General features: G+C 53.4%; 1 protein-coding gene across 6 annotated transcripts in view; it reads left to right on the forward strand.

Annotated features, from left to right (window-relative positions):
- The window catches only part of ARFGAP1 (ARF GTPase activating protein 1), a 36,384-nt gene extending 25,528 nt beyond the window's left edge, over positions 1-10,856 (forward strand). For 4 of the 6 annotated variants that reach the window (XM_078866809.1, XM_078866813.1, XM_078866810.1 and 1 more), the window contains 3 exons: positions 838-941; positions 1,204-1,369; positions 4,036-10,856. In XM_078866809.1, coding sequence (XP_078722935.1) covers positions 838-941; positions 1,204-1,369; positions 4,036-4,293 — 528 coding nt within the window. In that variant the 3' untranslated portion in view covers positions 4,294-10,856. The remainder of the gene's footprint in view (positions 1-837; positions 942-1,203; positions 1,370-4,035) is intronic. The other 2 variants (XM_078866812.1, XM_078866814.1) reach the window with 1 other exon arrangement.
- Positions 10,857-14,499: the final 3,643 nt, after the last annotated feature.

A 14,499-nucleotide genomic window follows, 5' to 3' on the forward strand; every position in this document is an offset into this window, starting at 1 on the left:
AACCACAACAGCCAACCACAACAGCCAACCACAACAGCCAACCACAACAGCCAACCACAACAGCCAATCACAACGTAACGAGGAACGAGACTCCGAGCGCATCCTCCGGCTCTCAGGAGGCCTTTCGTGCAGAGACTCCTCCTCCCGGCATTGCCCTCCAGCCCCCCACCACTAACCCTACCCCCCCCCATGTCTTCTGCTTTGTCTCGCCCGTTCTGCTCGCAAACACGGCACTGTCCGTCGTGACGCCGCTGCTGCTGCTGGTGGTGAGTGAGTTTTATCCCGGTGCGCCACGGTGGCTAGAAGATGTTAACGATCTCGCCTGGTATACGGGAGGTTGTGGGGTTCCATCCCGAGCCCTGACGCCTGCTGCTGCTGTATATTTGGAAGTTTGCGTCTCTCGCCGCGGTCGTGTGGATTGTTCTCTGGGTCCTCCGGGTTTTTCCCTCCACACATTTAGAATGGACGTGACGCCTATTTGGCTGCTGCTCTAAATGTACGCGGACTACAGGGATGACAAGTAGCCAAACGGCCGCCGCCACTCTACGATAGCCGGCGTCAAAACTGTGCCGCACACACACGCATACACACGCACACACACACGCGCACACATACGGACGCACACACACGAGACCTCTTTACTTCCAATGCCGTTCCGATGACGGTAAACGAACGTAAATCAGAATAGAATCCGAAGAAAAACCGGGGTGACGCACAACGCACGTCATTGGAGCGGGCTAACAAGGGTTAATATACACACACGCGCGCGCACGCTCACCCTCTACAAATTGTTAACTTGACCCCTCTCTGCAATCCCCATCGGTGCCAATCCCCCAGATGCAGGACGTGGGAGCCAAGGGCTGGAGGGAGGTGTCGAACCTGTGGTCGGGGAGACAGGGCCACGAGACGCTGCCCGGAGTCGACTCGCCACACCGAGAGGGGTAACCCACAGCGGCCTCCATTGAAGAACTCATTTCTTTACAACTGATTTGTGTGTTTAGTTTGTGGTCCTTCTCCCCGCACCTCCGATCAGCACGGTTGGCTGCGTGCGGTTCACATACATGATGGTGTTGGTGATGATGATGCGGCCGTCTGGAATGCTCTTCCTTCCGACATTAGGAAGCCACTGGAGCAGCTGTGCAACTTTTCAATCACCGCCCCCCCCCCCTCTTTCACCCCACCACCCCCCCCCCCCACCAACAGCGACACAGCGGCACAGAACAGCAGGAAGTGCGCTGACGGGACTTTCTGGGATGACTTTGGGCACGAGTCGCAGGCCGGGGCGCCAGCGGCTGACATCGACAACTGGGACTTTGTGAGCGAGCACAGCGCAGCGCGGACGCAGGACGGCTGGGACGGCTGGGGCGCGGTAAGTGCCAGGCCTCAACCACCGAGATAATCCCCCACTCTGGAGCCTGCAACAGACTGCTGGGGCAAGTGCTGTTAGCGAGTAGCACCCGTGAAGGCTGGCACTGCACAGGTACTCATTTAAGGCCGAGTTGACCTAGGGGAAGCCCAGGACCGGTTGCAGATAATCATCACCGGTGTTGACCGTGAGCAGGAATCAAACTCGGGTCGGCCGGGTTCGTAGCGCAGCGCAGCGCTAACTGCTGCGCCACGGCTCCCCAATGACAAAGATCCCCCTTATAGCCTGTAACAGACTTGGTGCAAGTGCTGTTAGCGAGTCCCTGTGAAGGCCGGCACGGCACACGAGGTGGTGGGTGGCCAGCACCACACCCGGGCCACCTTTGTCTCCCTGGTGTTGATGTTTACTACACACCGCACCAGGTACTTATTTGAGGCTGAGTCGACCTAGGGGAGGAAGCCCAGGTTACAGATAATAGTCGGCGGTATCGGCCGCGAGCGGGACTCGAACTCGGATCGGCCGGGTGGCGCAGCACTCACGCCACCATTTCCCCGCAGTGCACCGTGCCAGCAACATTTGATCATTTTCGCTTTGAATACGAGTTAAATAAGGAGGAATGCTTCGTGATTATCGAAGGTGGAGTAGGGGGGTTGTCACAGTGTAACCATTCACGTGCCGATTTAAACACTGGCCATTAGGAGACGTTTTATATTCGCTGCCACTGTTTTTTTGTGCCCGTGAGTGAGACTTAAACTCGGATCGACGGGTTCGTATCGCTATGCGCTCACCTCTGCACCACCAAGCCACAGTCATGAGCCAAGTGCACACGGCTCACCAGCTCGCTCACCAGCTCACTCGCCCGCTCGCTCACCAGCTCGCTCGCCAGCTCGCTCGCTCACCAGCTCGCTCACCAGCTCGCTCACTCACCAGCTCGCTCACCAGCTCGCTCACTCACCAGCTCGTTCACCAGCTCGCTCACTCACCAGCTCGCTCATCAGCTCGCTGACCCACCATCGTTCACCAGCTCGCTCACCAGCTCGCCCGCCCGCCAGCTCACTCACCAGCTCGCTCACCAGCTCGCCCGCTCGCCCGCCAGCTCACTCACCAGCTCGCTCACCAGCACGCCCGTCCGCCAGCTCGCTCACCAGCTCGCTCACCAGCTCGCCCGCTCGCCCGCCAGCTCACTCACCAGCTCGCTCACCAGCTCGTTCACCAGCTCGCCTGCTCGCCCGCCAGCTCACCAGCCCGTTCGCACCGCTCGCCCGCCAGCTCACTCACCAGCCCGCTCACCAGCTCGCTCACCAGCTCGCTCACCAGCTCGCTCGCCCGCCTGTTCACCCGCTCGCCCGCCAGCTCACTCACCTGCTCACTCGCTCGCTCACCCGCTCACCATCTCGCTCACCCACTCACTAACCCACTCGCTCGCCCAATCATTTTCCTTCGTGGAATATTGTGGGGGCATGGATCCTAGCAATTGCGCACGTTTATTTCCTTTTTCCGGGTGTTGGCACGCGATGGCAGCAGACACAATCCCCGCTCACCCCAACCTACAAATGCCGATACTTGCATTGGCTTTGTATTGTTTTGGTGTTCTCTGGTCTGACACTGGTAGTGAGACAAGGCCAATCAGTTTCAAAGACAACGCCATCTGTAATTATCAGAGCGTGTTTTGTTTGCATGTTCACCACAAGCGCCGCGTGTGGTTAACGCGGTACTTGATGCCTTGCGAGAGGTTTCCGTTTGGTGTTTAAACATCTGAACACAACTCCTGTTTCATTGCCAGAAAGGGTAAATACCGATTATTATTATGTTTTTCTTCTGGTTGCTTTCCACAAAAACCCAACGAGCGGCTGCTCACGTGGAATATCGCGACTGGTCACAAGAGGGCCTCACCGCCTGGCCCGTGGATAAACTAAAACTATTTAAACTATTTTATTTCACCAGGTAAAGCTGGCTATCACAAATTATAGTTCTACGAAAGTGAGATTAACATCATCGTCATCACGTGGACATATCTAGCAGCAGACAAATACTCTAAACGCGTGACGTCGATTCTAAATGTGAAAGTTCGCAAGTCGATGAGTCCCTGGAAAAACTAGAAACTATTTTAGTTTAACCGGGTAAGGCCCCCACTGAGCTATGTAGCTCTTTTGTCAGAAGCGACCTGGCGAGCACAAATGGTAGCCCACACGGAAGTGGCTCATCGTCACGTGGACATTTAGAGCAGCCACATACTCGAGATCCCTTGACGTTGATTCTCAACGTGGAAGGAAAAACCGGAGGACTTGGAGAAATATCCACGCGACCACGGAGAGAGAGAGAGCGACACGCAAGCTCCAGTTATACAGCAGCAGGCGTCAGGGTCGGGATCGAACCCACGACCTCCTCTATACCAGGCGAGGCAGTCAACATGTTCTAGCCATCGCGGCGTAAATCTTCGCCAGCCACGATGAACCCACCGCTGAAGGCCATTGCCTTCCATCACGTCATCGCGATGAGACGATCCGTCCATCCACCTCCAGCACACGAGTCCCACTCTGTTGCTCCACCTCCGCGGTGGACGTCCGCTCGGGCGGGATTTCCTTTGACTTCAAGCGGCAACAACTTTGTTTTTCCTTTCGACGGAAGTTCACGGCCCCCCGGTGTTCCGCGCGGCTCTCTTTCTCCAGGAGCAAGACGACAAGAAGGGCGGCAGGGGCGGTGGCGGTGGCGGCAGGGGCGGCGGCGGTGCCGGCGATCCACGCCGGCAGGACAGCTGGGACGCCTCCTGGGATTCCGGCTGGGACGTCGGGAAGAAGGAGAAGAGCAAAGCGAACGACGGCGCCGGCGGCGACGCAGGAGGAGGTGGGGAAGCCGTCGACAGCAGCAGCAGCAAGCGGGCAGCCAAGGCTGAGGAGCAAGACGCCTGGGACGCCGTGGGGTGGTAGCCGGCATGGGAGAGACGCTCGCTGGGTCCGCGAGCGAGGCCACGCCCCCCCGGCGGTGGCCACGCCCCCCCCCCCGGCGGTGGCCCCTCCTCCGAGTTGCGACGACGAGGCGGATGTGGTACTGGACTGGGGGGTTCGTCGTATCCAGCGTCGGTGGGGGGGGGCGGCGGCGTCCGATGTCCGGGTCGGTGGCGCGTTAAATGTCATCTCGGTCGGTCTTCGTCAGTGTGGTGGATTCTTGACAGGGAGGGGAGCAGTCCACGTCTCTCTCTCTCGGTGCTCCTGCCGCACTCTCTTCTGTCCGTGCTTTGCGCCCTCCAGCGTCTCGTCCCCCCCCCCCTCCTCCCCGCCGCTGTGACCCAAACTCGGCCAAAGTCACCTCAAAGTCAGGATTTTTTAGCGAGGGGGGGGTGAGAGGATTGGTCGGCACGTGTGCGTGCGTACGTACATTGGACTTGCTTCGCATCACCGCGCGTCGCCAGCCGTGGTAAGGGGAGGTGCGGGGTGGGGTGTGGAAGATGCGACCGAGTTTCAGGTGTCCGCGGTGCCGGGTGACGTTGCTGCTACTCTACTCGCGTGGCTCCCAATTGAGTAGTTGCAGGTGAACAAAAAACCGTCAGCATTGGGGCCACGTTCCGGAAAGTGGGAAATCGTTTTCAACCTCGAGGCAGTCTGAAACAAATAGGCGGAGCATCGGTCCGTACGCTGGTCGTGATATGGTTTACGAAACGTCGATCCGAGACCGGGCCTGCGGCCTTATAAACGACGACGTGAGATATTCGTTCGTCATTAGTTGTGATGCCCGTGACAGCGATTCTCCTCTGTGTGGTTTGGCTGGGGGGGGGGTGTTTCGGCCCCAAGGCCCCCTTATCGATTTTTGGTTTTCTTCTTCTCCGTGCGCAGGTAATTACAACATCGACGCCGGAACACGTCGGCTCAGTCTTAGAGGCCCCAGTGCATTCGTCCCTCCAAATTGCAGACGACGGCGAAGCGGTTTCGTTCGTTACACCTGCAGAGTGGAAACTGACGATCAGCAACATGAATAACGCGGCCTGCGACAACATTGTACTCGCTGCAGTGCCGCCGCCGGCTTTTGATAGCGAGTAATTAAAACCTTTTGATAGCGAGTAAGTAAAACCTTTTGATAGCGAGTAAGTAAAACCTTTTCATAGTAATTAATTGAAATCAAGCCGTCAGGATTTTCTTCACGACTAGCTGCCGTGGGTCTTACACGAGCCCAGCCCCGTGTCGAAATGAATCGCAGCCGAATACTCTAAAAACGCGCGGCGATGTCGATTATAAATGCGGAGGAGGGAAAAAGCACGGGAGCCGGAGATAAATCCACGTGACCACAGGCAGAGAGAGAGAGAGAGAGACACCGCAAACTCCAAATGCACAGCAGGCGTCAGGGGTCAGGGATCGAACCTACGATCTCCTGTATACCTGGCGAGGTAGTTAACATCTCGCCACTGCCGCCGTCACTGCTGTTGATGTATTTTAAGTGTTGGGGGGGGGGGAAATGACTGCGCAGACATTGGCGCTCCGAGGGATGTTCAGGAATTTAAATTAAAACTGATGGAGGGGATCCCTTGACGCGTGATGTGCCCACTGAGCAAAGACAAAGATCCCCGTATAGCCTCAACAGACTGTTGGGGCAAGTGCTGTTAGCGAGCACCTTTGAAGGCCGGCACTGGCACACCAGGGGGTGGGTGGCTCGACCGTCTTTGTCTCCCCAGTCGTGATGTTTTACACGCCGCACCAGGTACTCATTTGAGGCCGAGTCGACCTAGGGGAGGCCCAGGACCGGTTCAGATAATCGTGACCGGCGTTGGCCATGAGCGGGAATCGAACTCGGGTCGCCGGGTTGGTAGCGCAGCGCAGCGCTAACCGCCACGCTACCGCTCCCCACACTCGCACACAGACACAGACACACTCGCACACAGACACACTCGCACACAGACACACTCGCACACAGACACACTCGCACACAGACACACTCGCACACAGACACACTCGCACACAGACACACTCGCACACAGACACACTCGCACACAGACACAGACACACTCGCACACAGACACACACACACAGACACACACACACAGACACACTCGCACACAGACACAGACACACTCGCACACAGACACACACAGACACAGACACACTCGCACACAGACACACTCGCACACAGACACACTCGCACACAGACACACAGACACACTCGCACACAGACACACTCGCACACAGACACACTCGCACACAGACACACTCGCACACAGACACACTCGCACACAGACACACTCGCACACAGACACACTCGCACACAGACACACTCGCACACAGACACACTCGCACACAGACACAGACACACTCACACTTGCACACAGACACACTCACACTTGCGAGTCTGCCTGGAGCCGTCTGCCGAGGGTTCCGTTGAGCGAGCGCGAAACGTCTTTCTCGCGTCGGGTCACACCGACCGCTCTCTCATTTCAGTGTTCCGGTCGCCGTGATAAAAACACTCGAAGGGAAACAATAATGACGGTAACGTCACGGTCGTAGATTCACATCGGGTCTTCGTTGGTGCCCAAGAGGAGTTGGTGAACTCCGGCTCAATGAAAGGCTGTGGGATCTTGGCTGGTGGGAGGAAAACAAAAAACGTCTCTTGAATAACTTGGAGGTGTTTTTTTAGGCTTAGCCCCAACTGGGACTGCAGTCCAACATCACGTCGCTTGAACCTAAAACCTTTGGGTGCTTGTACATTTATGATGACAAATTCTCTTCGTTTCAAGCTCCAATCTTTCCCATGGCTCTTTGCGTCTGTTGCTTATTGCTTGATTATTTTTTTACTTTACTTACAGCCTTGTTAATCCACTGCTGGATGAGGACCTTTCCCACGCTGGTTTGACGATACTTTACCACCACGCCGGTCAATGCGGGCTGGTGAAGTTGTCGGAGGAAGCCAGGAAGCGGTTCATGAGTCGCTCGTCACGTGTTCACCACGGTTTATGCGTCGCTCGTCACGTGTTCACCACGGTTCATGTGTCGCTCGTCACGTGTTCACGGTTCATGTGTCACTCGTCACGTGTTCACCACGGTTCATGTGTCGCTCGTCACGTGTTCACCACGGTTCATGCGTCGCTCGTCACGTGTTCACCACGGTTCATGCGTCGCTCGTCACGTGTTCACCATGGCCAGGAATCGACCTCTGGGTCACGGGCCTCTCAGCCCTAACCCCACCGCTCCTCTTCCCAAAGCCGTCCGAGTGCTCGCCGCCACTCGGGAGCGAGCAGCTCCAGGACGCGGCCAGTATGGGACGACGGTGCCCGGCGCCCTCCGCTCCCACCGCGAGGGTGTTCTGTGTTTTAACATGCAGCGGCCGTGCTCGCCGCGGCGACTCCCGACCACTGCGTTCGCGACGACTTGCTATTGGACGCAGGAGTGGTTTGGGGGGGCCAGTAGGGCTGCCGAGTGAGGATTAGGGGGGGCACCGGAATCATGATACACCGCTTAGGAGATGAGTGATCTTTGGTGACATTTGGTGGTGCAGGGCCTACCCTAGCGCCAGCCCGGACCCCACCGTGTCCCGCGTGCGTGCTCAGTAGCTGTTGAGGCTAATTCCACCTACACGCCACCGCTGCTGCAAAATGTATGGTTTTTTTCCGTCGATTTGACACCAAATGTTTAACGAACGCAAAAAAAAAGCCAAAACTTTTCCATCTAATCGGCGATGCGTGCCGTGGTCGCATCCTTGTAGCGGCACTGATCGGGCACCGGAGGGGGTTTTTTAACGTGTGCGTGTGCACGTGCGCGTGCGTGTGCACGTGCGTGTGCACGTGTCGCTGTCGGGCGGCAAAGGAGGTGCTCGCACGCTCGCGCGATTGTCTCTCGCACCATAATTGGATAACGTGAAGAGGGGGAGGGAGGCGCGTTTTAATCGCGCGGTTGCCCTCTGCAACTTAACTAAAAAGAACTAAAACTGTTCGCTCCCCGCTCCCCCTCTGTTGTCGGTATGAATGGACCAAGAGAAACGAAGTGAAACGCGCTGCTCGAGGGAGCGGGAGCTGAAACGCGTTCAGGACAACCTCAAGGGCAAACGGCAATGTGCAATAGTGCCGGCATTTAAGAAACCGGGGCGGCGCTGTTTAGGCCGCTTGCTGCAGTCCAGCCGGCGCGCGTTGCGTACGCGGGGGGTGGGGTGAGTGGGATTCGTGCATTCGCGTACGGCAGAGAGAGCGGGGGGGGGGGGGGACGACTCACCAAAACGCCACCGGTGAAAGTGAATATAAAAAAACAAAGAATTATTATTATAAGTGCGCCGTTAAACCCTCCGCCGCCCGTCACGGACAATTTGGCGAGGTTCGCCGCGTCAACAAGACGTGCCGATTGTAGATTTGATAGTTTGTCACACCGATTGTGTGTGTGTGTCGGAGAGTAAAAAACAACCCAAGACGTTCACAATACGAGTAACCACGACGTTTCGCCGGTGATTACCACAACAACCAGCCAGCCTCACTAGGCAACGGCCACAATTGTGGAGAATTCCTCCCGTTTTGGTCTTAAATGGAGCAGTCGATGTCATCGCTGTGGGCCTGTTGGGTTAATATTGGTCGCGTTCGGCCCAACAAGTAGAACTACTGCTGCGCTCTGTGCGCCCACGTGATTCGTCGTTGTCGCCGTTGTTGCTGCTGCATACACCGCCCACGCTGTTCGTTTTCGGCACGAGGCTCCTGCTGCGTTTTGAGAATTGAGGTCTCAAATGCGGCACAGAGATGGGCAGGTTTCCTGAGACCCCCCCCGCCCCCCCAACTAGTCACGGCGAGCCCAGAGGTGGGCTTTGGCTTTTCGAGGCCACATTCTCCCTGATGAGGGCCCAGTAAAAAGTCAAAAACGGCCCAGCTCCTGCAATCGAGACGAACGCTCGTGGTGAGCGTTATCGGGAATTAAATGTAGCTCCTCGGTAGGAAGATTCCCTTGCCCTGTCGCGCATTCGTAATTAAAGTAGTTGGCCGGAACCTGCATGAAAAAACGTGGAATCACCGATGTTTGTTTCAACCCCGCTTCCTACCGTGTTTCTGCACGTGCATGGATACACAGCTGTGCATGACTGTATTTTACAAACGATACTCCAGCTGACACACCATCGTCGTGACCACGTCACCAGGATCGTGCCCCGATCTCGTCTCGGATCTCGGACGCTCAGCAGGCGTGCGCTTGCGGATGGTTGACCACGACGCAGAATGGGGTTGTCGTCCAGGTAGCTGCCGGAATCCATTCGGGACATTTGGTCAAATGCAATGTTGTGTTGCAGTTATACGCTCCCACGTCCTTTGCTCCCGAGTTTCACTAACCCAGTGACCGGCGTGGCGAAGTATGGTCAAGTAGCCCCCCCCTCCCCCAACGGCCTGCACAGTATGGGGGGAGGATGCCCTCATCCAGCTCACCATCGTGTGGAAATGTCGAGCAGCAGCCAAATACTCTAAACGTGACGTCGATTCGAAATGCGGAGGGGAAAATACCGGAGGACCCGGAGAAAAATCCACACGACCATGGGGAGAGAGAGAGACACACACCACAAACTCCAAATAATGGAACCCACGCCCTCCTGTATACCAGGCGAAGTAGTTAACATCTCGCGGCAGTATTAGCCAGGGCGGCCGCTTGGGTTCGCACCACAAACATCTGCAACGGGGCGGCCAACGTGCTACCGCACGGGTCACCGCCCCCGCCGAATCTATTGCACAATACGATAGAACCCCTCTTAACGACGGTGATTGGTGCCACAAAACCGGCCGTTAAGTGACTTGATCGTTAAGCGAGTATAGGAAATGCACGTTAAAGACTTAATTCGTTCCGATAGCATCGAAAGTTACCTCACCAAAAAATACGTACTTCAATATACTTAAACAATTGATAGTAATACATGAAGATACTAACAAAATGATAAACACATAGTAAAAAAAAAGGCTTAATGAATTCATATTTCCTGTACCTAGAACAGCACGCCGTTAACAGGGGAATGGTCGGTAAGCGAACACATTGGGCTCCTGGAGGCCCGTCATTAAGCGATTAGTCGTTAACAGGGGTTCTACTCCACTAATATTGAAACCAATTCTAACGCTCTCCGTTTACGACGGGGAAAACTTATCAAACAGAACACGTTCATGCAGGGGCTGGAGAATGATGAATCGTGAGCGGCAAGTGGTGGTAATAGCACGCAAAATGTGATTACTCGACGTGAGAGAGATGCGATTGTGACCACAAGATCGGTCCTCCTGCGATGCGCGCGTCACGTGACGCCACGGTACTGCATGCCCAGCGCCTCCCTCGTTATTCGCGGCGAGGGAAGCAGATTTCGCGGATAATGATATTGGCCGAGGAAAACCTTTTAAATGATTTACCGTAAATAAATACTTGAGCTATTAAATATGTGACGATTATCGTAACACAATTTGAATTGGTCATAATAAACAAAGTAAATACTAAATACATATAAAAGGATTAAATAATATTCTCAGGTTTTTTCGGTAAAGTCACGTAGGTAAAAAACATTAAAATTAATGAAAGTAAAATAAAACAAAATAAAATTCACGACGTTTCGGAGGCAACACAAGTCTCCGTCATCAGGTGGGACTTGTGTTGCCTCCGAAACGTCGTGAATTTTATTTTGTTTTGTTTTATTTACTTTCATTAATTTTAATGTTTTTTACCTACGTGACTTTACCAAAAAAACCTGAGAATATGAATCATTGCAGTCACGAAAGCTTCAAATCTAGATTAAATAATAGTTTATAAATGAACTTACCTTATTTCATCATATTCTCTCTCATAACTTTTTCTCATCGCTTTACCTCTCATCGCTTTATCTCTCGTCACTTTATCGCATCACTTTATCTCGCATCACATTCTCTCTCATTACTTTCTTTATCCGTGGACAGCCCAATTCGTGAATAACGCACCTTTGCCGCCTACGAATAACCTTTTGTGCATAACGTTTACACTCCGTCTTGCGTCGTTTACACTCCGTCTTGCGTCGTCGACTGCAACGCAATATCAGCAGCGGGATGCGTTTAGGTTATTTTTCTTGTTAAAATTTAAATCGATCCGAAATGATTTTGGTTACCAATGCGTGGGTAGGTGGGAAACCATTTGCCAATCCACTGCCTGATTAATGCCCCGCCACGCTCTATCGGTCAGGGGGGTTGTTTGACCATACTTCACCAGGATTTTGTGATGGGTGGGGAGGGTGGCCAGGGACCCGTTCATATATCAATTGCAGCCAATATTAACAGGGACTGGGAATAAAACTCATGCCTCTGGGTATCGTCGCAACCGCTCCATTCTGCGAGTCGTTAAAGTTAATACGGAGAGTGGTGCAGGGGTGGCGCTTCACATTCTCTACACGTTGCTGTTGTTCAATGGCGATTTTAGCCCGTATACTCAAGTTTGGCTAAAAAAAAATGTTTTTTTATATTTGTCTGTGTTGCTGTAGTAACCATGTCATTTTGCCAGACGTTCTGGCGTTTTAAAGTAGTTTCCTTTAACGCATAATTCCACACCACCCGATTTGCTTGTCAATTACCGAGTACAAGTTTGGGGCTCGCCGACAGACATGCCACTGAAGCAATTCGAGTAGTGACGTCACCAATGATTACAACAACCTGCATCATCAGGCGACAGCCAGTTGTGCTGCTGGTTGTAATTAGTGGTGAAACGTCACTCGAATTGCAAATGTTGTAGGTTTACTCTCCAACACACAAGCGGTGTGCTGTACTGGTAACACATTTGCACGTTTTGTTTTTGGGACAAACCTTAATAATTGGCTGTGTCGGGTGGTGGTGGTGGTGGGTTTAACGACACATTTATATTTACGCGATCCAACCCATTTATTCTGGGGATTTCCAAAGCGTGGCGTGATGCCAAAAAAAAAGATGTTAAAGACTTCGTCACATTATCAGCAGGAGGACATGGTTTTCACGTCATCTAACAAATCCCAAATTTAGTTATCACCTGGAAATAAAGACTTGAGAGAGAATATTGTTTGTAAACTAATTTAGTAAATTTTTCATAAAGTTTATCCCGATTGTGCTGTTGGCGGCATGAGATAGACATCTCCTGAACGACCTCGCGGAAGCGAATTCCGTTGCAGAGCTACCTCCAAGACCCACACACAGAGGGCATCTCACTTCCCACGTTGGTGAACGGCATGCGGAAGCGGATATCAAAGAGCTACCTCTGAGATTCCTTCGAGTGACCTCTGGTGCATGCATGCTATGGGGGCAGCCACATGCCACTCGCTCTGCTACACCAGAGTAAATGTTCGCCGTGCCACGGACAAACTGGTAGTTTTAATTCTCTAGAGCTGTAATTTCGCCAACTTAAGTGCACAACCAGAATGTGATGCGTGTTTTATTTGTGCTGTCGTTGCTGACCAGGCTAACTGGCCCGCTGACTTACTACTACAAATTAGGGATTGACTGAACTGCCTTGCAAGCGATGGATTTCAAGGGGGCCTTCGTTCATTGTTAAATAGCAGCTGCCGATCGTGGTGCGTTACGGGGCAGGCGTGTGGATCTTTTTTCTTGTCGTACGGCTGACGTAGATGCAGAGCAACAACGACAATTTCACATTCCGGTGGTCAAGCCAGACAACCGCGTCAGGCGCAGCCGAGTAGTAGTAGTGTATCATCGCTGTGTGGACAATAGTGGCGAACGGTCGCGTGCTCTGGGGAAGCGTGTCGACCATTACGAACCCATTTGGGTTGCGAACCGTATTGCCGAGTGTTAATTTAAGTGTGATGTTGTGCCGTCTTCTGTAACTGTACCGTATTCATTGACCCTGTCCCGTTCCGATGACGTGCATACGTACGTACACGTCATGAGTTGTTCTTCCAATTCTATTGCCGTGTTAATTTAAGAAAAAGCTGAAATAAAATCACGTTATCGTTACCCAGGCTCCCACAAGGCCATGCTGGAGGGCCGTGTGTGGTACAGTTTGGCCGCCGGCTGTCGTCGAGTGGCAGCGGTGGTGTCGCTAACAGTTCTCTGCGGTAACAATGTGAACTTACAACTACGGCGCTACTACGCCTCTCTAAATATAATTAACGCGGAGCCGTTCGCGCGTTCCGAGATTCGGCGGTGAATGGGACGCCCACCACCCTGCAACTTGCGGACGTCTTGGAGCGGGAAAGCGATCAATGTTCTCCCGTGTGTTCCCCCCCCCCACCGCGGGTGATCGTATTGCATGGCAGCGCAACGCCTTAATAACGTTTACCAAATCGGGCGTTGCAGTTTGCTGTAAATTCAACTTCGTGACGAGCTTTGAGCGAAACGGTTTTAAGTGGAATGCAATCTCATTAAACTATCGAGTCTTTTTTTCTCAGCGTTGTGCAGTTTTCGCTCTCTCTCGAATGCCGAGATCAAAAGCGTTAACGCATTGCCTCCGGCAACAATAAACTCTCGTTGAGATGATTTTCTGTGGACGAACCATGAGCGTTGAAGCGTCGCTGTTTGAGAAAACCGCACGAACATTTACCGTAGGGTCTGCCCTAAACTCCGGATGCTGAAAGGTTTTGTCTTTGACAGCTTGCGACGTAACAGCCCCCCCCTTCCTCCCAGTGACGTCGGTACACGTGACATCGGCACTCATCGGCTGCGATTGCCCAAAACATGAAGACAAAGATCTCCCGTATAGCCTTAACAGACTGTTGGGGCAAGTGCTGTTAGCGAGCACCTATGAAGGCCAGAACAGCACACGAGGGAGTGTGGCCAGCACCATGCTCAGCCGCCTTTGTCTCCCCAGTGATGTTTTTTACACACCGCACCAGGTACTCATTTGAGGCCCAGGACCAGTTCAGATAATCGTCACTGGTGCTGGCCGTGAGCAGAAATCGAACTCGGGTCGCCAGGTTTGTAGCGCAGCGCTAACCGCTGCACCACAGCTCCCCACACAACAGAACCATGACGAAGACTGAATGGCTGATTCACAGACACTGAACGGTAAGTTCACCGCTCCGCTACTCCTGACGCAATTATCCGGCTCGGCCACCGCAATGTAACATGACGGTTGTTGCTCTGTTACATTAGTGGGGGGGTGGGGGGGGGTAACGCGAGCCGATTTATAAATGTGAAATTATATCGCGCATGAGTCATTGGTGGATAATCATGGATGAATCTTCCAATATAAAAAATAAATGTGATAACATTT

The sequence above is a fragment of the Lampetra fluviatilis genome, chromosome 23 (genome assembly GCF_964198595.1).
Source record: "Lampetra fluviatilis chromosome 23, kcLamFluv1.1, whole genome shotgun sequence".
Classification (NCBI taxonomy): domain Eukaryota; kingdom Metazoa; phylum Chordata; class Hyperoartia; order Petromyzontiformes; family Petromyzontidae; genus Lampetra; species Lampetra fluviatilis.